Source organism: Hemicordylus capensis, chromosome 5 (assembly GCF_027244095.1).
Source record: "Hemicordylus capensis ecotype Gifberg chromosome 5, rHemCap1.1.pri, whole genome shotgun sequence".
NCBI lineage: Eukaryota > Metazoa > Chordata > Lepidosauria > Squamata > Cordylidae > Hemicordylus > Hemicordylus capensis.
In genome coordinates this window covers 141796803-141823613 of record NC_069661.1, presented here as the reverse complement: position 1 = coordinate 141823613, position 26811 = coordinate 141796803, and the positions used below count along the sequence as shown (strand labels likewise).

General features: G+C 43.2%; 1 protein-coding gene across 3 annotated transcripts in view; it reads right to left on the bottom strand.

Moving 5' to 3' along the window:
- Window positions 1-26811, bottom strand: part of FRMD4A (FERM domain containing 4A) — a 614972-nt gene that overhangs the window by 479457 nt on the left and 108704 nt on the right. The window contains exon 1 of one of the 3 annotated variants that reach the window (XM_053257646.1): window positions 10328-10581. The exons of the other annotated variants lie outside the window; for them this stretch is intronic. Within the exon in view, the coding sequence (XP_053113621.1) occupies window positions 10328-10360 (33 nt within the window). The 5' untranslated portion in view covers window positions 10361-10581. Of the gene's footprint in view, window positions 1-10327; window positions 10582-26811 lie in introns of those variants that run through there. 3 annotated transcript variants of the gene reach the window in all.

Sequence of the window (26811 nt, the reverse complement as noted above, 5' to 3'; positions counted from 1 at the left end):
GGGAGAGGGCTCCTTGTAGTAAACAGTTGCTACCAGCAAAGGTCCAGAGCCAGGAAGGAACTAATGTAGTCCTTGGGAGAGCCATACCTTTTCCTGCAAGCATAGGTGACTCCGAGTCCCAAGTACACTTCAGTTAACATAAGAAAAGCCCTGCTGGGTATCTAGTCCAGCATCTTGCTTCACACAGTGGCCCACCAAATGCTTCTGGAAAGCCCACAGGCAAGAGGTGAGAGCATGCCCTCTCTCCTACTCTTGCTCCCCTGCATCTGGTATTTAGAGTGGCCTTATACTGGAGATGATGACCCAAGTGGCTTTAGGCTGGAGGTGGCCTATAGCCCACAGACTAGTATCCTTTGATAGACTTGTTCTCCATGAATTTATCTATCTAAACCCCTTTTAAAGCCATCCAGGCTGGTAGCTGCCACTATATGAGCCCCTGGTCAACCTTGAGCCCCTGGTGGTGCAGTGGTAAAACTGCTGCCCTGTAACCAGAAGGTTACAAGTTCGATCCTGACCAGGGGCTCAAGGTTGACTCAGCCTTCCATCCTTCCGAGGTCGGTAAAATGTGTACCCAGAATGTTGGGGGCAATATGCTAAATCATTGTAAACCGCTTAGAGAGCTCCGGCTATAAAGCGGTATATAAATGTAAGTGCTATTGCTATATATCTTGTGGGGGAAAATTCCATAGGTTAATTGTGTGAATAAGTACTTCCTGTTGTACTTCACTAAGTAGAACCAAGAGGTCTACTCAAAGGGCCTCTTAGACCTATCCTGAGGCAAATACTGGCAGCCAGGAATATACTCCTGTACCAATCTTGGAGGATTTTTTGGGGTCTTGCTGCACCTTTGCTGGAGGGATCTTGCAGGGGCTTCTCTAGGGAGTCAAGAGGCCGGAGTGGGGTCTCAGGGGGGTGCTACAGTTTGGGAGAGGTTAGTTCTTCAGAAGCAGGGTCTGATGTGAATGTGGGGGCTGGGTCTGGAGCAGCAGGGCCAAAGTCAGCTGGAGGAGGAGGGTCCGGAGTGCCTTCAAGGCCAGGAAGGGCTGGGGGCCTGAGTGCCATGCTGTTCTCCTCAGGAGTTTTGTAGGCATCAGGTTCCTCATCTGACAAGAGATTGTCAGAAGGGGAAGGGTCAAAGTCATAGTCCCAATCCTGCTCCCCCCATGGCAGCTGCTATTAACCCTAGGAAAAAAACCAAGAAAACAAACAGCAGGGACAAATTATACATTTAAGGTAATGTGTTTTGGGACCCTAAGACTGATGGTACTACTGAATCTTTTTAAAAGCAAATTTAAAACTGCCTCAAAGATAAAAAAGTTCCCCATGGAAAGGCATGTGCTAGCAATATTGATCTCGATCCTAATTAAGTCTGATCATTACAGAGCTGAAGATTTCTAACCCTCCCTCTACTGATTTTCATATATGATACTTATCTGCCAATTGTCATAAGATACTGATCTGTCAATCACAGTGCGAAGAAGACTTTTGTTTAATGACTTCAATTTCCACATGGAAGTCCATCTAACTGCCACATTTCACCAATTCTCCTTAAGCTCATGCATATTTATGTGCCAGTTATGAAAATCCTAATGTATAAATGCATTAAGGACCCATGATTTAATGTGCTTAAGTCTGTTACATGGTACAATGTAATTACTGTCCAATTTACCTCAACACTTTATTTCATAACTGCCAAGAAGTAACCACAATATGGGAGGGGTGAAGAACCCGCTGAGCGAACAAACCACTAGTATCTGAAATCTAAATCTTGAAAATATATTCTCTATGTTTTCTATGAGAAAACATTATCTCTATGAGATAATGCAGGGACGTCTATACAACCCTAAATAGCAAATGATATGCCTGATTGCAGGGGTGTAGCCATAATTGAGCGGATGTATTCAAAGAACCCAGCCTCCCAGCTCCTGAGGGGCCCCCAGCTCCACCCTCTCTATTTTCTTAATTATCTCCCTCACTCTGAGGGGCCACCGGGTCGAACACAGGCCCCTCTTCCCTAGGTATGCCTCTGCATACCTAGGGCACAAGGACTTAAATCCTCCTTGAAGTCAGATTTTCTTATCTATCCCACTTTTATCCTTCCCTTTCCCCAAGTAGTTCAGGGATGGCATACATAGGGTTATCTTACTTTATCCTTACAACCACCCTGTGAGGTAGGTTCGATGGAAAAAGAGTGATTGACCCCAAATCACCCAACAACCTTTACAGCTGAGAGGGGATGTGAACCCAGAAAAATTCAGGCCAAGTCCAGCACTGTACAACTGAACCAAACCTTTTGTTCCAGATATGTAGACTCATGTCACAGAGCTGAACTCTGATTCCAAGAGAAGGTTCTGGAGCTCAAGTGACATAAAGATTAATCTCACAAAGAAGGTATAAGAAATATCATTCACTGCTCTTTCCCCCCCACAGTCAGATACAGAAGACCATTAAGATTCTGTGCTTCACTGAGGACTTTCAAGAGGAAATACTTGTCCTTTCCAGAGGACTTACATTCATCTTATTTCTATATTAAAATATAAACACATCTAAAGTAACCTGCCGCTTAATGGTGCAGCAGGGAAATGACTTGACTAGCAAGCCAGAGGTTGCGGGTTCGAATCCCTGCTGGTATGTTTCCCAGACTATGGGAAACACCTAGATTGGGCAGCAATGATATAGGAAGATGCTGAAAGGCATAATTTCATATTGCGCAGGAGATGGCAATGGTAACCACCCCCCCGTATTCTACCAAAAGACAACCACAGGACTCTGCTCGCCAGGAGTCGACACCGACTCCACGGCATACTTTACCTAAAGTAACTTAGTACAGAAAGCAAATAAATGAGGAGTACTAGATGGAGGGAGGGGAGACACCTGTTTCATAGGCTGTGCAAGGGTAATAGCAATTGAGAGCCACTGTGACACAAGGGACAGAAAACCGAGTGTTAACCTCGGTTCACATTTTACCTTTGCCTTGATCCAAGTCTCCATGTGCATGGACCTCTGTATGCAGAGGTTCTCTCATTCTCTTCTATGAGTAGTGTACTGTGCATGTCCCTAGTTACAGAAGAGCAGTCAGGGCGTTTTTCACATAGAGATTTAGATCACATGTTCTCTGGAATGGAGGGTGTGCATTCACATACTGTCCCTGTGAGCTATCGGGGAGCACTTCACAAACAATTCGGGTTTTTCATTGTGCATTAGGGTGTAGCCAGATTTATATCCAGGGTTTAAAGATCCACTTTGTGTTGCTTGGGGAGGGGCAACTTCTAACTTGCTGTAAAGCTTCACAGTAAACTTGTGTTGAAGCCTGCTGTGTGAAAAACACACCAGGAGATCTGTGTGTACATCTAGGGTTACCATGTGTTTTCTAGAAGGGCTCCTATGCCTTTAAAAACCATACACCATGCAGGAATGTCACAGCAACATCCTCTTCTAGCATGGCAACCAGGAATGGGGAAAAGCTTTAAAAGGCACAAGAGCCTTGCCAGAAAAGAAAAGAAAAAGAAGGCAACATCCTTTGTGCATCAGAATCCAGCGTGTGCATCAAGCATCTCATGAGCAGGACACGAGTGTAGCCTTGGACAAATCACCAACTTTGTATTCGTTTCCTCCCATTTGCAATGCTGTTCTTGGTAAGAGCATATAAAATAAAAAAATACAAAGTACGAAGCAAATGAAAAGCTTTAAACATTATTTATCAAATTCCAGCACAGATTAGATAACTCTTAACTATCCTTTTGTTCATACAACCATGAAATCATGGTAATAATGTAACACAGGCATTCTCAAACTTGGGTTCCCAGATGTTTTTGGACTACAATGCCCATCATCTCAAACCACAGTTCAACAATAGCTGGGGTACAAACTCCTGGTTTAAACACAAAGATTAACAGAAACCTTCACAATCCCGTTTCTCTCTCTCTCCCTTCCCACCCGATTAACTAGCTCATGGCTCTGTTCGCAGTCACTAACACAAGTTTAAAATAATGCTTACCATCTAAATTATATTAACAAAAGGATTATTCTGTTATTTCACTTATTTATTTCACATTTAAGTACATTTCATTGTGAACATCCCTTTGTTTTCTATTAAAGAAATCCCAAAGTAGGACCAGGTCAAAAGCTGCAATCCAGTGCCACAGTAACACATCTCGAAGTCCACTGACATCAACTGATAGCAGAAAACTGCAGGCTAAGTTCAATATATCACACTCCACATTCATTGTACACAAATGCACACAGGTAGATAAATGAACAATGTTTAAAAGGTACTCCCTAACATTACACTTGATTTAAAGCAGCCTGTGAAATAATTCTGCATCTGCTAAGTAGAAAAACAATATTAAATGGCAAATTACTATTAACTCTACTGTACCACAATAAAGCACACACAAAAATGCTAGCCACAAGGTTTCATTTTTGGTTACTGGATTTGCATTCATTCTTCTGGAACTGCAAGCATTTGCTCTTGCCATCTGCTAAGTACTTTGGAGAGTACGCAAATTAGTTTAAAAATATACATTAAACTTGCTCTCCATATGGTTCCACAGAGAGAAATGTCAGCTCTCTATTTTCCTCCCTTAATTTTGAACCCATGTATTGTTGTAAATGCAATGTGGATGCCAAATTTAATATATCTATCATTAGTTTGATTTAGTATTTGCCTGGAGTTTTTACTACCCAAAGTACTTTATTCATTTAATTTATATACCACCTGACTCCAAAGGCTCTAGGCCTTACAAACTGTTTTGTGATCAACTATACATTAACCCTATCAGGTATGTCAAGATTGAAATATATTGGGAGGGCTTTAATCAAATCAGTCCATAATCAAACTGGGCTTGTTTAGCACCATTTCAAGACAGGTCTTCCTTTTTTGCTTTGGGTGCAGTTCTCTTTTTCAGCTCTTCTTGCAGAGAGGACATACTGTGAGGTCTCAGGATCCACAATATTATGTAACTAATTCTGCATACCCAAGGGTTTTTGTTTCTCAAACAACTGTTTGTTCCACCCCATGCCAAATGGTGAACTGCACTTGGAATAGACAGACACTGTGTTGGCTCCAGGATTTTGGCAGCCTTCAGGCAGGACATGAAACACTTTTTAGTAGAAGCAGGACAGGATAGAAAAAAGGCATGGTAGAGACAGGATGTGCAAAGGGAGAATTCTCTCAACCAGCTTCTGAACTGTTTGGGTGTTAACAAATGAGAATAGTGGTGCTTTTCAAGGACAGTGTGGTATGATCTTATGACTTACCAGTCTTGCAATCACACTGTCCCTCTCAAACCAGTCTTGGGTGGAAGATTTAGAAGATATATGTGTGTGTGTGTGCTCTTCAGATAAAAATGCCACAGTACATGGCTCTTGGAAATGCTTAAAACGTACCTATGGATTGCAACCATTGTCCGATCCAGTAAAATTGTTCTAACTTTGGGTGTGTCACAAAGATTATGAGCTGTGGAAATATTATTGAGCTCTGCAGAGTTATGATGGATGGCAGTTTATTTTGAACATAGGAACATAGGAAACTGCCATATACCGAGTCAGACCATTGGTCTATCTAGCTCAGTATTGTCTTCACAGACTGGCAGCGGCTTCTCCAAGGTTGCAGGTAGGAATCTCTCTCAGCCCTATCTTGGAGAAGCCAGGGAGGGAACTTGAAACCTTCTGCTCTTCCCAGAGCGGCTTCATCCCCTGAGGGGAATATCTTGCAGCGCTCACACATCAAGTCTCCCATTCATATGTAACCAGGGCAGACCCTGCTTAGCTATGGGGACAAGTCATGCTTGCTACCACAAGACCAGCTCTCCTCTCTATAATCATTATATAATCATATAATGCCCATATATATAAACTCCTATTTCACTTAATTCTTGCCATTCCAGGTTCTGACTATATTTATTATTAAATGCCACCCCAATATTATATGTACAGCAAACAGTAATTCTGATGTTAAACAGATGGCAAATCAGTATCATGCTAGTTTGCCTCAGGCAACCATTTCAATGAAATGGACAAATGAGCACAGTGGAAATATCAACAATACTGTTACAATTTTGTCCAGTGAGTCCAGCAAATTGAACACAGAATTTTTAATAAAACCTGCAGCTAGGATTAAGGGGGGGCAGGAATTAACTGAAGAAAATCCTATCTAAAGAAGCAATTGCCACGTGTCCTCCCTCCTCATAATAGGTGTAAATTCCTAAGACTAAATTACTACATCAGGTTAAGCTATAGAAAAATGTTTTCTGGTGATAGTTTGTTAATGAAACATGAAAAGAACACACTAGTGGAAGAAACAAAACAAAAAGAATGATCATATTAATGTTGGCCCCCAGCATTTTTATAACAATTAACAAAATCAAAACCATTTTTTAACCCCGCTAAATCATTGGATTATGCTGTAATGCTTTCTATCATTAATATAATGGTTTTTAATGTAACAGAGTTTGAAGCTAACACATAAAAAGAGTTGACTGGTTGGCTCTTATTCTAAAAGGCAGAACAGTAAAGGGTGTGGATCTGTATTTCTAAGTAATCTTTAAGGGAGCAATTCATTACAGTACCATTGCTTTCTACCAGGCTACATTAGATAAGTGCTTGGCAAATCACCCACTCAGAAAAACAATATTTTATTCATGGTTGCATGTCTATATGAATAGCTTGGGGTATTATATTTTTTAATTGCTGTTCCAATGCTGCTGCAGCTTCTATCATTAACATTTATTTAATATCAAGAGTGCTGACATGCAACATTTCAGAAATGTAAGAACAGTGTGCCTTGTACAGGCAAGGCTCAGTTTGTGCCAACGACCAGTCCTGGCATCTGTTTTTAGCACCAGCAGACAGTCCTGGAACATATGAAATGACTAGTTCAAAATACACCTAAACAGGTGCAGAGTGCATTTTACACACTGAACTACCAAAGAGTGTCCCCACACACGAGGCAAGAATTTCCAAACAGGGGGTGGGGGTGAGGGCTTTCTAGACAGAAAAAAAGAGATTCAACCCCCAGCATCTGAGAGCTAAGCATTATGTACCAGATGGACACCAAAGTGAAATTGTCCCTTAGAATCACTTTATTCACTTTCAGTAAGTGGCTTGCAACCTTTGCAGACTCACCATTATCCCTCCAATCTGCAACATCAGACCCACTTTTAATCCTATTCATTAATTTTACCTTTATCTAATATCTATCTCCCCTCTCCGATTCACTTTATTTAGCAGAGGGAGAGCAAATAGCCCTCTCCAGCCCCAGCACAGTATCCCTCCAGTAGCTGTTGCTGGTGTTTATCTTATATTTCTTTTTTAGAATGTGAGCCCTTTGGGGACAGGAATTCTTTATTTTATTTTATTTATTTGTTTGTTTATTTATTTATTATATTTATGTAAACCGCTTGGGAACTTTTATTGAAAAGTGGCATATAAATATAAATAAGTAGTCATAGACAATCTTTATCACTACCTCTTTTTCCTTCTCTCTCAAAATAACGAGGCTTTTCTCGCGATCAGTGAGAAGAGCCTCTAGGGGGGCTAAGCCCGCTCTCCTCACAGACAAGCAGACAGTCTGCTTTGGGTGGCCACAGCGGCCGCCCACATTACTGCTGGCTCCGTGACGGAGCCAGCAGGGGCTGGGAGGATCGGGGGCTGCGTGGCCCCTGGAAGCTCCAGTATGCCCTGAACAAGCGCGCAGGGCATACTGGAGAGACCCCCAAGCCGGAAGGCTGCTTTTAAGCCTCCCGGCTGGGGGTCTACTCATGAGTAGCTGCACTGTGGCTACTCACAATTTTGAAAACCAGGTTTGCAAAGCACTCACTCCGCAAACCCAGTTTAAGGGGAGGGATAGTTAGGCAGGTTAACTATCTGGAAGCCACCGGGCTCACATGCAAGCCCAGTGGCTCACAGTCAGACGAAATTGGGCTAGGCTCTCCCAGCCCAATTTCGCCTGATCATCAGAATAATCTCAATATTTGTGTGGCACCCACTTTAGATATGATCATGACCCATTTCAGGGTTGCCACCCACCAGCATAAGATCAAAGCTTTCAATGGATAAAAACTGGCATGGGTGAGGGGCTCAAGGATTAAGAAATGAGTACTTGGGATGCAGTGGAGATAGTCTGATGTTTATGGGGGTTCAGGTAAAGTGATGCTCCATGAAATGTCTTGCAAACTGGATGGACCAGTTCACACATGCGGCTCTCCTGTGAGGCGCACGACATTGGGTATCCCACAATACACCACGTGACAAGCACAGTACACTAACAGAATCCCCTGGGAGACGGGTGCTCATCTCTGTGTCTGCTTGGGCTGCAAGCAGCCCAGGCAGTCACACAAGCAGTTAGCTGGGGTTAAGGGTGCAGCCATGCCCTTAACCCTGGTTAAAAGCTGGGGCAGAAAGCCAGGTTTGGCAGCACAGCACTGCCAGGATTGGGCTTGATCCCAGTGATTATCATGTGCAGGCTTCCCTAGCCTGGGTTAGGTTGCATGTGAGAATAGCATCATTATCTCCACAATCTCTCCCCGCCCTCTCCCTCGCAGTCCCCAGACTAAGAAAACCAACATGACACCAAGCCTTATGAAGTGATTTCACACATAGTCGACCACTTCACTACTATATTCTGCCTGTTTCCCAAGACCATATTCCATGTGGTTCCCTACAACAAGTTGAATGTAGTAAGTCAGTAATCATAGTAAGATGAACACCCTCCGTGCTAACAGAATGAAGCTAGATTGGCAGGAAACGTCTCTAGCAACAGTTAAATGCCTGTCATTACTAATGGCAAAGAGAGGGGAAGGGCCCATTTGCAGGAGTGCTTGTCAGCAGTGTCTGGAACAAGTTTTGCCCACACTGAGTCCATTCATTTGCCCCACAGGACCCTATGGGATGTACTGAGAACCACACCTATCTCCATTTGCATATCTCCACCTTGGATTTTGTTTTTTGTTAATGTTAGAGTGACAAAGAAGTATAACCCAGAAACACACACACTCATTCTCACCCTCGATCTCCCTCTCTCTCTCTCTCACACACACACACGTACTTAGCAAAAAGTCTCTAGTCAGACATTATATTATACCTGTGTTCAGATGTCTGTACATATGTATATGTTTTTGTTTGAATTACTGTAGTTGTATTTATTTTAAAAGTGAACCCTTGAAATCCTGGATACAGACAGGAAGTGTATAATGCATTTGCATTCAACTTAACATGTGAATAACTGTACCTGCATACAGTTCTGTACTTGTATACAGTGTACACAGATTGCACAAAAGTTGAACATAACATATGAACACGGCCAGTGTGGTACTTGGATGTTGGAAGGCTGACCTCAAGTCCCACCTCTGCCACAGACTCCTGGAGTGGCCCTGGACCTGTCATTATTTCTCCTCACATTATCTAAGTGTAAACTGGGAACAGTGCCCTCTCTCACAGGGTTGCTATGAAGGCCAACAAAATGAAGAGAGTTAAGTATTTTGCAAATTTAAAAATGCCAAATGGATTAGGAGTAACAGATTTTATATTTACATCACTCGTTCGTCACAAAGTTAGAGAGAGAGGAATGTTAGGGATACTACTGGCCCACCAGGAGGCTTACTTCTGCTTAACCAAATGCAAATAAGAGTTGCAAATACAGAAGCAAAATGATCATGAACTTTGCTTCTCTGGCATTCCCTTTATTTTCTAAAAAGAAAAGAGCCCTCTCTCTCTCTCTCTCTCAGCGCACACATGAGCAACAACTAGTTTGCTAGTCTTGCAAATCCGAAGGACACAAAGCCCTACTTCAAGTATGCCCTTTCACAGTCTCCCAAGTAAATTCCATCCCTTTCACACAGAAATGCTTTACAATAGGCAGAGGTAAATAAAAGCCATGTTGACTCCTTGCCTAATTGCAATTTGTTGTCTGAAAAATGCGCTTCCTCCGCAAATACAAAGCCCCTGACACATGCAGGTACTCTCGCAGCTGAACAGCTCCCTCCCTGGGCGCAGGCTTTCAGGCTCCCTCACACAATACAATGAGAGGCTTTCCGACTAGAAATTCAGATTAAAGTAGGACTGTCTGAGGAGAAATACTTTACAAAGCAACCCCTCTGAAGCACTGTTGGAGAAGAATGAGGTCTCTCTCCTCTCCTCCTCCCTCCAGCTGTCTGGCCGTTCTAAAACCCACCTAGCTGCATCCATAAGCACAGATTCATCGTGGGGCGGGAGGGGGGCACAGACTTTTCATCCAAGTCAACCTCCTCCTCATGGAGACAGACACATGGCCTCTTTCAGGTTCTTCAAAAGCAGCTTCCAAAGGACACACGGCCATTCATTTCCTTACCTTAGTTCTCATTGGAGATAGGAGCCCTTCCATTTTGGTTTCTTCCTCATGCCAATCCTCTTTCTCCAACTTAGTCTCTCTTGTTATTCTTCAAGTATCCCAAAGGAACGAAGCCATGTCAAAACCCAGCGCGACTTTCCCTCACCGAAGCAGCAGCCGCCGCCGCCGCCGCCAACCTGCCTTTCTGGAAACTCCTCACTCTGTGGATCAGCTTGCAGGGAGGCTTTCCTCGGCTCCGCCACTTGCGCTCTCCCTCCCCCCGCACAATGTGCCTGCAGCTCCATCCCACACTGACAAACGCTCCTCATCTTACGTAATGCATTGACCACAGATGAGTGATCTGAAGGCAAACCACAGGGATCAGGTCACACAGGACAAGTGGAAGGTACGGACTTGCTGCTGAGCATCTGTGAAAAAGGCGGCTGGCCCTTTCTTTTGAAAAGCACCGTGTAAATTCATGATTGCCAGAAGTCACGAGTAGTATGTGGTTCCTGTGCATTTTTAAATGCAACTTTTGATTCATTGCTTCATCCAAAAAGTTTGCCTTGAATTCAAGAACAGGGGTGATGCTGAAAGCAACTGATTGATTGATTGATTGATTGATTGATTGATTGATTTCATTTCATTTCTAGACTGCCCCATCCAAAGGCTCTGGACAGTGTGAAGTAGTGAAGACTCATGAAGTGGTGTGAAGTAGTGAAGACTTGGTGGAAAGGCATTTGGTGATGCTGAATGCATCTATCTATCTATCTATCTATCTATCTATCTATCTATCTCATTACATTTATAGACCACTCCATCCAAAGGCTCTGGGCGGTCTGAGTGTGAAGGAGTGAAGACTCATGCCAGGCAGTGAGAGGAGGTTTGGCAAACCAAAGATTGCCTGCTTCAGGCTGCTGCTCTTCTGGTGATGAAAGTAGGAAGTGGAGAGAACAATGCAGAGCAACACAATCAATATTAACAGCATCACAAAGCTGGACAAAAATCAAGTCTCTGGCATTCAGAATAAACACAACACCAAATAGGGTGCTGATCCAAAAACAAATGCAAAGAAAGACCAGAACAAGCAACGGGTGTAATAATAGACTGCCAAAAACTCAGAATGGAACTGAAAATGGATATAGTAATATAATTGACAAGTTCTACATAAAACAACTACACACATTTAACATCATACCACAAAAACATTCCCGTGCAGACAATAATACAATACAAAATGAATTCAAAAACATCCCCGAGCAGTCAAAGTAGGCTCACAGTGAGCCAAAGTCCTTATGAAGACCAAATGCCTTTCCACCAAGAAATAAGAAGTCTTTTCCAAGTATAAGTATCCTTTTCAGTGGGTCAGTTCCAATGGGTCAGGTGCATTTTGACACAAGTCTTCCTCAGTGACCTGTACCTTCAGGAAAACATCACTTTTATAGAATTCATTTATCTTGACTCACACATTTCCTCCTCCTACACTGTTCCTCCTGTGTATAAGGCTCTCCTTTTCTCTTTAAAAAGGATTTTATAATAGAAAATTTTTAAAGTAAATCTTCATCAACTTAAATTGTAACCTTCTCTTACAAGGCCCTTCCTCACTGAGGAAGACATTTCGAAACACATCTGACCCACTGACAGGGAAATCCTTGCTTTTAGTCATCATAAAGTCACTGATACAAAAGTTGACTCGTTTGTAGGAGATGACCTTCAGTTCACTTAACAAGCATATTTTACTGAAATTATTGGAACTTAGTTTGATATAAAAAATGCTTAGGATTATATTTGCGTAAAAAATGTGTGGTTATTTAGATTGCACTCCATTTGCGGTTTGTCTTTTACAAACCACAGCATGGCAGAGTGAGGTTTGCTAAGCATATGCACTTCAAAAGCAGAATGAAGCAAATTCCCACAAGTTTCCTTACTAGAATTTGCTATTTTAATGTGTGAACAATCCATTAGTTTCAACCTTTCAGTTCCCTCTATGAAGCGTTCAAGTTGCAAATGCACACATACCATAAGCAGCAAGTGCCATCTGTCTTTTTCTTTTGATATGAAAAAAGAAGGGCCCAAATGACTTTCACCGACAAGCTGCCATTTGAAAGTCCATGGCATCCAGGCAATACTTATGCAGAAGTAATGTAAAGTAAAGTGTGCCATTGAGTCAGTGTCGACTCCTGGCAACCACAGAGTCCTGTGGTTGTCTTTGGTAGAATCAGGGGCATAGCAAGGTTGGAGTGGGCCCAGAGACAAGATTTTAAAATGGGCCCTCCCACACTGAAGTAGAATATATATAATATATATCCTATGTGCCACAATAGAACATCATTCTAAATTATTTTTAAAGGGTTTGTAAATTGTGGATGATGCAAGTCTTTTAATGGTACTAGAGAAAGACATGCTGTTCTGGTAGCTCCAGGTCTTAACACTCACATCAATTTCGGAGGATGAATGCAACTGAAGGAAGCCCGGGTGGGTGTGTGGCTGGGGGAGTCAGTCATGTGACTTTCATCTGGGGGGCCCCAGACAACTGTCTCCCCTTGCCCTATTATAGTTACGCCCCTGGGTAGAATACAGGAGGGGTTTACCATTGCCATCTCCCACACAGAATGAGATGATGCCTTTCAGCACCTTCCTATATTGCTGCTGCCCAATTTAGGTACCAGCGGGGATTCAAACTGGCAAGCTCTGGCTTGCTAATCAAGTCATTTCCTTGCTGTGCCATTAGGTGTCTTTATGCAGAATTAGGCATTCCTAAACCTATTTAAGCCAATGGGTTTGGGCATGCTTAACCTTTCACGGAAATTGAAGCCTTCATTTAACAAAAGTTGCTCAGCAACCAAAGAACTAATCTACTCAGCTAATAGTTGGCTAGGCACCATAGGAAATCAGGGCAGCTAAGTCAATATATCCATTAGCAATAGCAATAGCACTTACATTTATATACCGCTCTATAGCCGGAGCTCTCTAAGCGGTTTACAATGATTTAGCATATTGCCCCCAACATTCTGGGTACTCATTTTTACCGACCTCGGAAGGATGGAAGGCTGAGTCAACCTTGATTAATCAGTGTTGAGCTTTAGAAATTTGCAAAGGCTTAACCTCAGAACCTGTTTTCATTGCAAGACTCACTCCTGACTCTTAAATACTAAGAAGAGTGCATCAGAGCATGCACAGAGTACATTTCCCTCTTCCAGTGAGTAACTAACTGCAATCTGCCCTTGCATACCTGTTGTGATTGGGGGTCAAGCCAGGCATAGACCTGCTCAGTTTAAAAATCAAACATTGATATTTGTTAAGCAGGTGTAAAAATTATACAGTGTTGCTCTAATCTTAGTTTATGAACTATAACCTATTATTAATAACGCATCTATCTTGCACAATGCTGAGAGCCACCCTGCCCCCACCCAACAATGGTAGCTTCCTCTAGCAAAATACTATTGCGAGAGGTAATAAGAGAGGAGAATTGGTTTTTCAAAAACCTCACAGGCATTGCAATAACAGTTTGGATCATGCTACGTTATCCTGGTATCTTCCTTCTTCTTATTCCTCTTTCTTTGTCTACATTAACTATGATTTTTTTTTTTTAACCAATTCTGCAGGCTCTTGTTTTTTTTTACATACTACTTATTGTTTGTGGGTTGCTAAGATGTTCCACCTACTGCTGCACCATTAATATTAATTCCAAAATAATGATATTGCTCTTAACAATTTTTCCAATCCAAATGCAAGTCTTCATTAAAATGCAAACGCATCTGATCAAATACAAGTTACAGATACATTTGCCAGCGCAAAGTAAATGCTTTTGTGACTGTTATCAAACATATCTATTTCATTTAGATGACTTTGTCATTTGTATTCAAACCATACTTACAGAACTCTAATAAGTGCTGAATAAATCACATTCATGCACACCAGGACTCCACTACAATGCTAATGATTTACTGACTGGAAACAGGATTCACATCCAGTACAAGACTTGCAACACCAACACATCTACTATATACTACATCCATTTGGGGAAACTGGATGTTAATGTCACTTGATTTCACTAGTTTGTATATTGTAAATTGGGCTCATAGCCTAAGGGAATGTAGAGGCCAGCGTCTGCACCTGCATTTTAATTAAATTTACCAACAAATAAGAGAAATTTTCCCCACCTTCCTTATTTATTATGTTTTGCACATCTCGGAGGCTGTTGCAGTGTTACAGTTGCAGTGAATGACACACAGGGATACTTCAATGGCATAGTTTGTGATGATGTCATTCAACCCAATTCAAGATGGCAGACATGTAAACCTTTGAGGCGCAAGTGCACTAACTTGTGGACAGTCTATCTGATTTGAACCAAATTTGCTACAGCTGTGCTAATTTGCTACACGCCAATGGTGTCCTTTGTGATGATGTCATCCACTCCGATCCAAGATGGTGGACGTATGAACTTTTCAGGTGCAAGTGCACTAACTTGAGGACTGTCTGACTGATTTGAACCAAATTTGGTACAGTTGTATTGAGTGACATACAGGGACACCTCAATGGTTTAGTTTGTAATGATGTCATCCATCCCGATCCAAGATGGCAGACGCATGAACATTTGAGGTGCATGAGATCTAACTTGTGGACCTCAATTTGGACCACATTTAGCTCAGTTGTAGAGACAGTGAAAGGAAAGTAGGGCTCACTTATTTATTGAAGCCATGCTAGGGATAAACTGCTTCAAAATGGTGGAGTATAGCAAGATAAGGTAGAAAAGTCTCTTTCTCTAGACCCTACCACCACTTTATAGTGAAATGGGTCAAACATATGTTTAACATACATGCAGTTGCTCTGCTCACCTACTTTGGCCCTTAGGCTACAAGCTCAGAGCCAGGGGAGTCACTATCATTGAGTGGATGGGTTCAAAGAACCTGGGCCCCCCAGCTCCTAAGGGCCCCCAGCCCTACCCCTCCCTATTTTCTTTATCTCTCTCACTCCCAGGGGCTGCCAGGGAGAGAGGTGAACATGGGCCCCCTCTCTCCTAGCCACACCCCTGCTCAGAGCCAACAAGAAGCTGAAGTTTTGCTACTTTGCCTGGCTTGCTCTCCCCACTAAGTCTCAGAGTAAGTTGAGTTTTGGCTTTTAATCTTGAAATAGGGGCACTTTTAAATCTTACCCAGCTGAAATTTACCCTCTGGTGTGAAACCATTTTCAGTCAAGCCAGGATCTGCCACGTTGCTCTTCTTGTGTCTGGGGCTGTCAGTCAGTTGTAAAAACACCACCATTTGGGCATGCTAGAGTAGAAACATGGAAGGGAGCCTCCTAGTTATTGCAAACTGGAAAGGAAAGCATCATTTGTGTGACCTTTTACTCATTTTTCACCTCTGTATAGGTGATGCCTGCGGCACATGTTTTTAGCATCTGGCCTTAAAAGCATTGCTGACTCATCCAGTAACATCCACTCAAGCACCTGCACACACCCACACACAAACTAGATAATGAGGAAACACCTTTTGAGAGCATCAGTCTTTTACTATTGTATATTTGACTGAATAAACAAGGAGAGCTACTGCAATAAAATGAGGGAAGGAGAGCAGGATCAAGAGTGGTGAGCTGTGGGGGCTCTGCAGCTTGCCATGTTGGGCATGAATCTCTGTAAAAGAAGCCCCATCCAGTAGCCCTTCATGTTCCCAGATAGTCACTTAATGAGGACAATAAAGCGGGCTGCTGCTGTGCAGCATTTCATCCTCACGCTGCTTGGAGATCATGTGACTCGGCAGGATATCAGCTGAACAAAAGGTAGCATCAAGGAGTTGCCATGGAGATTTTCCAGCCGAATGTCTCAAGCATTCTACAAAGGTATAAAGATGGGGTGGAGAGCGGGGGCATCCTGATCATCCGTTGCTGTTGTAATGTTGAAATGTATTATTTTATTTTTAGAATATACAGCTTGTGGCACACCAATGGATATTTATGAGTGCCTTTCATTCATGGTTCTTGCTTTGCTGCTGTAGCCCCTATAGATCCAAGGAAGCATCTTTGCCTTTAAGGGCTGACAGGTATAGGAGCAGAATTTCAAGGAGGGCTTAACAATGTTCCCCACACCTTTAAAACTCCCCCCTTCTAAGCCTTTTCTACTTCGCCCCACCTCCCAACTGAGCCATCTGTTCCACAGTTGAGCATAACAGAAAACATCCAAAGGGCAGCGCCACCAAGCAAGGTGTGGGCAGTTCCAACATGAGACAAAAGTATTGAGACCAGTTGTATAAATCTCAATGCATTGTAAGCAAATAGCTCCTCCTGGTTGCATAAATACAGTGGGACAAGTCCAAGCGCAGAGCCCTGAGCTCCTCAGAGAAAGATAGGTAAAGGTGAAGTCATCAGGAGATTTGGTGCTGGGTGTTATCAGTATGCTGATGACACCCAAATCTACTTCTCTCTTTCATCTGCTTCATCAGGAAATGGCGTTCATTCCCTAAATACCTGCCTACAGGCAGTAATGGGCTGGATGAGGGATAACAAATTGAAGCTGAATCCAAGCAAGATGGAGGTGCTCATTGTAGGGGCTCAGAATCTGAGGGATGAGTTAGATCTCCCTGTGCTGGATGGGGTTATACTCCCCTGGAAGGAGCAGGTACACAGCTTGGGGGTACTCCTGGATCCAAGCCTCACTCTGGTATCTCAGGTGGAGGCTGTGGCCAGGAGTGCTTTTTATCAGCGTAGGCTGATTCGACATCTGCATCCATTCCTAGATGAAGATGACCTCAGAACAGTGGTGCACCAGCTGGTAACCTCCAGGCTTGACTACTGTAATGTGCTCTACATGGGGCTGCCTTTGTACGTAGTTCGGAAACTTCATTTTGTTCAAAATGCGGCAGCAAGGCTGGTCTCCGGGGCAACCCGGACAGACCATATTATGCCTGTTTTAAAACAGCTGCACTGGCTGCCAATATGTTTCTGAACAAAATACAAAGTGCTGGTTATTACCTTTAAAACCCTAAATGGCTTAGGTCCAGGTTACCTTAGAGAGTGCCTTCTTCGATCTGATCCCCACTGCACGCTAAGTTCATCTGAGGAGGTCTGGCTCCAGTTGCCACCAGCTTGTCTGGTGGCGACCCAGAGGCAGGTCTTCTCTGTAGCCGCTCCTAGACTGTGGAATGTGCTCCCTGCAGACACCCGTAATTTGAATTCTTTATTGGAATTTAGGAGAGCCCTAAAGACCTACCTGTTCGGCCTGGCCTTCCAGTGCTCTTAAATTGTTTTAAAGGGTCTTTGATGTTTGTGAACCGCCCTGAGCTATTTTGTAAGGGCGGTCTATAAATTGAACAAACAAACAAACGTGCTGTCAAGTCGATTTCGACTCCTGGCATCTACAGAGCCCTGTGGTTTTCTTTGGTAGCATCTTCCTATATTGCTGCTGCCCGATAAAGTACCAGTGGGGATTCGAACTGGCAACCTTCTGCTTGTTAGTCAAGCATTTCCCTGCTGTGCCACTTAAGGTGGCCTCAGAGGAAGATACAGCTGTAATAAATACACAGGAGTAGTAAATTTGTGTTCAGATTGGTGTTCAAAAGAGGAAGAGGCTCAAATATCTTCCCTGCCTGTCTTTTACCAACAAACCACCTAGTGGGAATAAGCAAGATTTGGGCTAAAGACTATATGTAGCATTTCCACCCCTGGGCTATTCTTAGTTACAGATCCACTTAGCCTCTTGTAGAATGCAACTTGCAGTTCTTGCTTTCATAGGGAAGAGGGGGTGATAATTCTAGTTCAACTCAAACTGGAGTTACTACTTCTTTCCGGAGTGAGGGGATCCATCTTCTGCTCATCTTATTAATTTGTCAGGATAAAGTTTATGACTGATAAGACATGTAAGGCAAATAGCCTCAACGGCATATACATTTTGTTTAAATGGACATTGCCAGCTATGCTATGGAGTGCTTAGCAATGAAGCTGAGTTAAAATAGAAACTGGTGAAATTGTTAAAAATAAATGAAAAGTAAAAATGAGCCAGTCCATTTAAAATTAGTCAAGTGTAGCTTTGATTAATACCTTGTTTGCAAAATCATTGCTAATAGATTTGGGTGTCAGAGTGTGCTGATATAGACACACATTATCATTCAGTTTCAGCAGATAGTTCATTGAAAAATTAGGCTAACAAGTGTTTCTAAGAAGAGGGAGAGTGGAGAACTCATTTCCTAATCTAAATTTGTTAATCCATGCAAAGCACTCATGGTCACAAAAGCCATTTAAGTCATCTCCCCATCTGTGTTTATTCTCGCCAATGATTTTCCATAATTAAATGGGGTTTTCACTTACAAGTCATGAGCAGTTTGGGATTCTTTCTTTATTATTATTTTATGTGCCTGGAATTTTCAATGATTTTAAATGTAACTATTTAGCTGCTTGAATGCTAAGGCTCTCTTTCACAAATTATGCTTAAATCAAGTTATATTTTCCCATATGTGTAATGAAAAAGCCATATTTGACCCGAATGTAAATTTGATTTTTTTTAAAAGGTCTATCTTGTGCTTCTGTACTCACATCAACAACATTCACAAGCAGCATATTCTAAATGAAAAGGTGTTCCTAAAAGACATTTTGGCTCCTGAAATTGAGCCAAATGCCACCCCCATTCCTGACACCGACACATGCAGAGAATACGTGTGTGATATCTAGGTCAAATTAAATGCAGTTCCTCTAGTTTCAGTCTCAGCTATTATGCTCTCCGTTAGATTCCTAATATTCTGGCCATTAAGTACTTTAAAAGAAGGAAACCTTTGATACAAGGTTACTTTTCCTACTTTGCAACTACCTACAAGCAACTTCTAATGTTTTACCCACAATACAGTTAGATATGTACTACAGAGGGACATGCATTTGAAGATGAAACCCTTGCTTTCTGAAAATGCTACAGTATGTTGCCTGAAATGTTGCAGCTTCAAAAGGGCCCAGAGAAAGGGAAGGGACATTTGTACATCCTCTAACATTTTTTTTTCTTAAAAAGGCACTCAGAATTGCTGAAGGGTGGAGCTGAAGGACATCTCTGATCTCCAAGATGTGGGTGAAGGCAGGAATTCTCTTGTCACACGATTCAAGAAAAAATACTTCATTTCACAACGCATGATGGATTGTATGATGAAGACGTTTAGGACACAATTAATACACACACACACACACACACACACACACACACACACACACACAGAGTGTGTAAAGATATTAACCAGGATGTTGTAAAGATATTACATGCCTGTAAAGATATTAACCAGGATAACAGAAAAACACAACTCATTAACAATACTGCATGCATAATTAAATCCCAAAGGTATTATTTTAGCTCTTTTATTCAGGTTATCAAATGGACACGGTTGCCCCCAAGCGCCCTCTCCGGCTTGGTGGAGCCCGTTCGGCTCCTTGGTTTTCCTCGGAGCTTAGGGCGATGAAGCAACTCGGGCGACGGCTGGAGCGACGTTGGAGGAAGAGTCGTCACGAATCCGACCGAACACGGGCTAGAGCCCATTTTAGGGACTACGCCGTGGCGGTGGGGGCGGCGAAGAAATGCTTTTTCTCCGCCTCCATTGCGTCTGCTCAGTGCAGACAAACAGAGCTGTTTCGTGTGGTGAAAACCTTGCTCCACACATCCCCCCAGACAATGGGGGAGGAGCCATCTACAGCTCTTTGTGATCGGTTTGCCTGTCGCTTTGCAGATAAAGTTGCTTGCATCCGTGCTGACCTGGACTCCAGAGTTTTGGCAGTTCCGGCAGATGTGCCTTTGGTACCATCTGGTCCCGTTGTGTTGGAGTCTTTTCGGTTGGTGCGGCCTGAGGATGTGGACAAGATCCTGGGCAGTGTGCGGGAGACTTCGTGCGCTCTTGACCCTTGCCCTTCATGGCTAATAAAAGCTGCCAGGGAGGGGACAGGTAGATGGCTGGAGGTGATCGTTAATGCTTCATTAAGGGAGGGCAGGATGCCATCGTGCCTTAAGGAGGCAGTGGTAAGACCTCTATTAAAAAAGCCCTCCCTTGATCCCTCCAACCTGGACAACTATAGACCTGTGTCTAACCTCCCCTTTTGGGGCAAGGTGATGGAGTGTGTGGTGGTGTCCCAGCTGCAGAGGGTCTTGGATGATACGGATTATCTGGACCCTTTTCAATCTGGCTTCTGCCCCGGGTATGGGACTGAGACTGCCTTGGTCGCCCTAGTGGATGACCTATGCCAGGAACTAGACAGGGGTAGTGCGTCCCTGTTGGTTCTGCTGGACCTCTCGGCGGCGTTCGATACCATCGACCATGATATCCTTCTGGGCCGCCTCTCGAGTATGGGAATCGGAGGCACTGCGTTGCAGTGGTTTTGGTCCTTTCTTGAGGGGAGGGTTCAGAAGATGGTGCTGGGGGACTACTGCTCGGCCCCGTGGCCGTTGGCCTGTGGGGTCCCGCAGGGATCGGTCTTGTCCCCCATGCTGTTTAACATCTACATGAAGCCGCTGGGAGAGGTCATCCGGAGATTTGGACTGAGTTGTCAGCAATATGCGGATGACACTCAGCTCTATCTCTCCTTGTCATCTGATCCTAGGGAGGTGGTGGATGTCCTGAATCGGGGGCTGGAGGCCGTGATGGGTTGGATGTGGGCTAACAAACTGAAATTGAATCCGGATAAGACGGAGGTACTTTTGGTCAGTAGGAGAGCCAATCGGGATGAGGAGATTTTACCGGTTCTGGATGGGGTTGCACTCCCCTTGAAGGAGCAAGTACGCAGCTTGGGGGTACTACTGGACCCGGCTCTGCTTTTGGAAGCTCAGGTGGAGGCGGTGGCCAGGGGTGCCTTTGCACGGCTTCGGCTGGTGCGCCAGCTGCGTCCATTTCTCGAGAAGGCAGATCTGGCCACGGTTACCCACGCCTTAGTCACGTCGCGGCTGGATTACTGTAACGCGCTCTACGTGGGGCTGCCCTTGAAGAATATCCGGAAACTGCAGCTAGTGCAAAACGCGGCAGCGAGGGTTTTATCCGGAGCTGCCCGTTGGGAACATATCACCCCCATTTTGAAAGAGCTGCACTGGCTGCCGGTTTGTTTCCGGGTCCAATTCAAGGTGCTGGTTTTGACCTTTAAAGCCCTAAACGGTTTGGTCCCGGGGTATTTGAGGGACCGCCTGCTCCCAAGGGTTGCTGCCCGCTTGACAAGGACATCTGAGGGGGCCCTGCTCCGGGTGCCGACAATGAGGGAGGCCCGGTTGTCGTGCACTCGGGACAGGGCCTTCTCTGTTGCTGCCCCCAGACTCTGGAATGCTCTCCCAGTGGCCATTCGTTCCTTGGACTCCATCACGGCTTTTAGAAAGCTTTTAAAGACTTGGCTTTTTACCCAGGCTTTTACATGATCGTTTTCTACTGCAGCTTCTCTGTGTTTTTATTTGTTGTATTGTTTTTATGCCTGTTTTTATGTTTTTATATTTTTAACATGATGTTTTTATTGTCTTTTTATTGTATGTTTTTAACTTTTGTAAACCGCCTTGGGGTTATCTTTTTAACGAAAGGCGGTATATAAATGCAAAAATAAATAAATAAAATGGATAATTAGATTCAAACATCTTCAAGAGTATGGCTGATAATGGCTGATGTCCAGAGCACTGTTTTGAAGACACAGCAAGAGGCTACATCCTTCCGGCAAGAGTCTTCCTGAGCAGCAGAGCTTGTGTGAGAGAACAATTTTTGCTGATCTCCTCTTCTTCTTCTTTTGGTTTTCTGCCTTCTACACATATGTCCCTGAGGGTTCTGTGATCTTCAGGGGCATATTCCTGGAAGCAGTCACAGAGGCAGGGGAAATCAGTAAAAATTGCTTTCCCCCAACATGTGCACTCTGCTGCTCAGGAGGACTCTGTTTCAGTGAAGAGCAGAATCTTGTTGGAATAATGCAGCTCCTGCTCATCCTTAGAATACTTATCTGGATGTCAGCCAACATCCCAGAATAGGGGAGTCAACCCAAGGTATATATATTTTGTGCTTAAAGAAAAAAGTCAAAATTCTGCACCAACGAAGTTGAATTCTACAGCCTAGAAATGTTGCAAGCTAAGTCAATCTGTATAATTTATTCAAGTTACTGCTTAACATTCTCCCACAGAAATCAGTTAGACCTAAAACTGCTCAACTTTGTCCACAATCTTTCCAAAGTTTTAAAAACTTTGTAATGCTCCTCTCTCCTAACTTAAGTTTGTTTCAGCGTTAAAGGAGTTTGTTGGTGTGAATACCGGAATATTGTTTCTGTTGCCTTCTAGATTTTAGAAGGCATATTTGTGGCCTTAAAGAATCTTCCCATTGTACAATTTTCTAACAGAATACTCTTGATGTGGATCCCTATTCTAACGAACCACATAGAATCTCCATTTTTATTAACATCTGGAAGGCTTAATAAAACATGTCAAGCTTCGAAATACCACTCACTAGAAGAGGAGTCTTCTAAACGTAGTACAAACCCTCTGAATGAATAGAAAGCTGAGAAACAAAGATATCTTTCTATTTACCCAATGTGTGAAGACTGACTGTTTCCAGTCATACAAACTCCTACACTCAAGGGACTCAAAATATGACATTTGTGTCAAGTCTCGGTAGAAAAATGATCTATCCTCTAATAGATCTATCAGAATTTTATTTCTCTCAGTGGCAACACCTCAGATTTTGTCTTGTCCCCCCCCCCACAGGCAATAGCTAATGTCTGTAAATATTGACACATGCAGTATATTTTATGTGCTTATTTCTCCACAGCAGTCTAGCAAATCCTCATTGTCGTTCAAGTTAATGTACAGTGAAGCTTCAGAGTGTAACATTCTGCAGCTAATACAGAAAAATGAGCTGCTCATAACACCTTCTCCAGCAAAATTTGCAGCAGTACACTTTCACTTTTGTTTGAAAAGTGTTGCAATTCTGGTGGAATATTTTAACTTTCACATGAAAAAATGCCATATCATATGGAACAGCTGAACTAAAATTCAGTCCAATTGTAAAAGTTAGATACAACAACAACTACAAATTGGGGTCAAATATTGCAGCACATTGATTGCAAAGGTTGTTTGTCATATGTAATCCAATTTTGAAATGAGAAACAAAGGGATTACACATCTCTACAGATAACCGTATATAGTGAAATTACAAAGATAAAAACCTGTCAGGAAGGGGTAAAAATGGTAATCAACTAGAAATTGTAGCTGCTGAATTTCATCTAAATATTTTAGTTTATTGCAAACATACAAAAACCACACATATTTATCTTCACAGCTTATGCCCATTTGATATTATTATGCTTTGTGCACCATTTATTTCTGACAAGGTCACCCACTATATTAAAATGGCATTTCCATGTTTGACTCTGTCCCATCATTATTACTAATCATTACAATTTTCATGTCCTTGGAGGGATCTGCATTATTGGAGGCAGAATTGCTTTTGCATTCCTGCCCTTCTCTGACTCTTTTTACTTGATTAATTTCTCATCTTTTATCCCTAGAGTTGCTCACAACTGGTGCCTCCTTAGAAAGCAATCACTCTGCCCCAATGTCATAACAGCAGAACAAGCACTGGTTGCAATGAACAGCTCTAAAACCTTTAGTTCAAAGGCATCTTGTGAACAACACCCTGCACTATTCATCCTTTCCACAGTGATCTGTTTTGCTCATCAAATGTTTGCCATTTGAAAATGGGTCTGGAGCAACAAATATCTCCCAGTGGTTTTGTAAGCCCCCATGTTATCTTCTCTTGAAGAAGCTGAAACATTTGAAAGGCACTTTAAAATTGCATTCACCAAAGCTGCTAGTGCTTTACCCATATCCAAGACTTTCCGCTCTTAAAACATGGAGATCATATGCTTGCAAGACCTAGATGCCACATACTTATTAGTTACTTATATATGTTCTAAGGTTATTTACCTTAGACTGAGCTTACAACTGAGCCTACAGAAATCTAATCAGCTACTATTTTTAGAGAGGAGCCATTTGTTGTGTGCAGCTGAAGAGACAGGCGAGCCAAAGTTAACATATTTACTTGAATCCAAGCTGCCAGTCTGTGAAGACAATACTGAGCTAGATAGACCAATGGTCTGACTCAGTATATGGCAGTTTCCTATGTTCCTATGAGGAATGGAACAGGCTGATTCTCTGTCTCTGTCAAAGCTACTCAAAGGGATACACAAGAACAAAGTAGTAGCTCTTTCTGAACTCCCCAGATCACACTGGGAATGAGGAAATCACCCCTACAAGTCTAGTGTGGATCAGTTTTTGGCTGGTGGAGAAGGGCACTACTTGCCTCAGAATACTATCTCTAAAATGTTGGCATTGTACCTTTTCCCAAGGTTGCCTTCCTCCCCCCCAAAAAAAACTGCCCACCCCACAGCTTTACTGCATTCATGTGCATGGAGTAGAGCAGTAATCTGAGGAAACTAGAGTCAATTACAATGACAGATATTTATATACCATCATATATATCAACTATGTGCTTCAAAGAGACTGCCATACATGGGTGACTCTTTCATGAGGCAAGGTGAGGCAGTTGCCTCAGGCAGCAAATTACTGAGGCCCCAGCAGGGTGGCAGCACTGCCATTGGAGTAGTTCTTTGGGACCAACCTAACCCATGCAGAGTTTGCAAGGAGTGCTTCTCCTTCCACCCACTGGAAAGTGTGCACAAAACACAAGGAGAAAAGAGGAGGCTGCCAACAACATTCTTTCTCCCCAGGCTCTCATGCACTTTCAAAGCTAGCATAAGTTGGTTTGAAAGAGGGCTGGCCCCCATCAGGGGCATTGGGCAAGACAGCATTTTGCACCTCATGGAAACATAAGAAGCTGCCATATACTGAGTCAGACCATAGGCCCATCTAGCTCAGTGTTGTCTACACAGACTGGCAGGGGCTTCTCCAAGGTTGCAGGCAGGAATCTCTCTCAGCCCTATCTTGGGGATGCCAGGGAGGGAACTTGGAACCTTTTGCTCTTCCCAGAGTGGCTCCATCCCCTACCTCACCTCAGGCACTGCAATATCATGGGCAACATCTGCTGTCATACCTACTTGGAGTTAGGGATGAAAGATGAAAGATTGCACACAGTTCCTAGCAGCTGAAACTGGCAACAAGAAAAGGGAGAAGAATTGAGATTAGTGGAGGAGAGTGCTCACATCGCAAGACAACACAGCTGCTGGAAAAATCAAACCTATTGAACATAAAGACTTTGAGCAACAAACTAACAGCAGTCTTGCTTCCAAAGAGCAGAAGAATAGAGAATCTGTATTCAATAAGTGTGCGTAGTTACCTTTTTAAATGTATAAAATGCAATACGTTATGTATTATAGTTGAAATAATGGCTCTTCATTTCTTACTGGGTCTATGAAAGACCAGTTCTCATAAGTGTCTCACCCAATTGATTACCCTATTGTCTGCCAAACAGACTACATTGATTAACGTGATAGGCTTGAGAACTGACTTTGGACAAATAATTCAAAATGCCCACATGTGCCTTAATTGTTCTCCTTCCAGTGTGTCTATTATCTACAACCAAGCCAAATTGTCATTAGAGTAGCGATGGCCAACTGGAAATCTGCAAAACGAATGTGACCTATGAAGGTAAAGTGTGCCGCTGAGTCGGTGTCGACTCCTGGTGACCACAGAGCCCTGTGGTTGTCTTAGTTAGAATACAGGAAGGGTTTAGAATACAGGAGTCAGAGGGGTTTAGAATACAGGAGGGGTTTAGAATACAGGAGGGGTTTACCATTGCCTCCTCCCATGCAGTATGAGATGATGTCTTTCAACATCTTCCTATATTGCTGCTGCCCGATATAGGTGTTTCCCATAGTCTGGGAAACATACCAGAGGGGATTCGAACCGGCAACCTCATGCTTACTAGGCAAGACATTTCCCTCTGCGCCATTAGGTGGCTATAAAACAATCTTATCTGGTACCTAGAGGCCTTACCAAATTATAATCAAGCTGTGGTAAATGTTTTTACCATTTTTGCTTGCAAGCAAAAGAAAATAATTTGCAGAACTCATAAGATGGAAAGACATTACACTCTTCTATGGTGTCTCTTTCTTGGAGTTTTGTATGTAATGCCACAGCCAATTGCCAGTCTGATTCAAGATGCAATGAGACATTGAAGCTGTTCATACAAGCAGCCCTATCCGGGCTTGTGCAGCCCTACTGGGGTAGGCCTGCTTGTGTGAAGTGCCAGGATTGTGGCTGCTGGGTAACCCAGGAATCCCCCCTGCTCTATTACCCAGATAGAAGGGCACAATTGCACCCTTCTACCAGGGATCCTGGTTTTGTGTCTGCTCCGGCTGCTTGCAGCCTTAGTAAACACAGAGCCCAGTGCCTAGAATGCCTGGCTTGAGGGGGAATCTCCCAATACACTGCGCTACTTGTGTGGTGCATTGTTGGATTTCTGGAGGCCAAGTGGCATTTCCCCAGCCTCTAAAATGCTGCAATGCAGCAGTGATCATGTGTGCAGCAGTGCGGAACAGTAAGAGGATCAGGTATACTCTTTTCTTTCCCCCAGACCCCC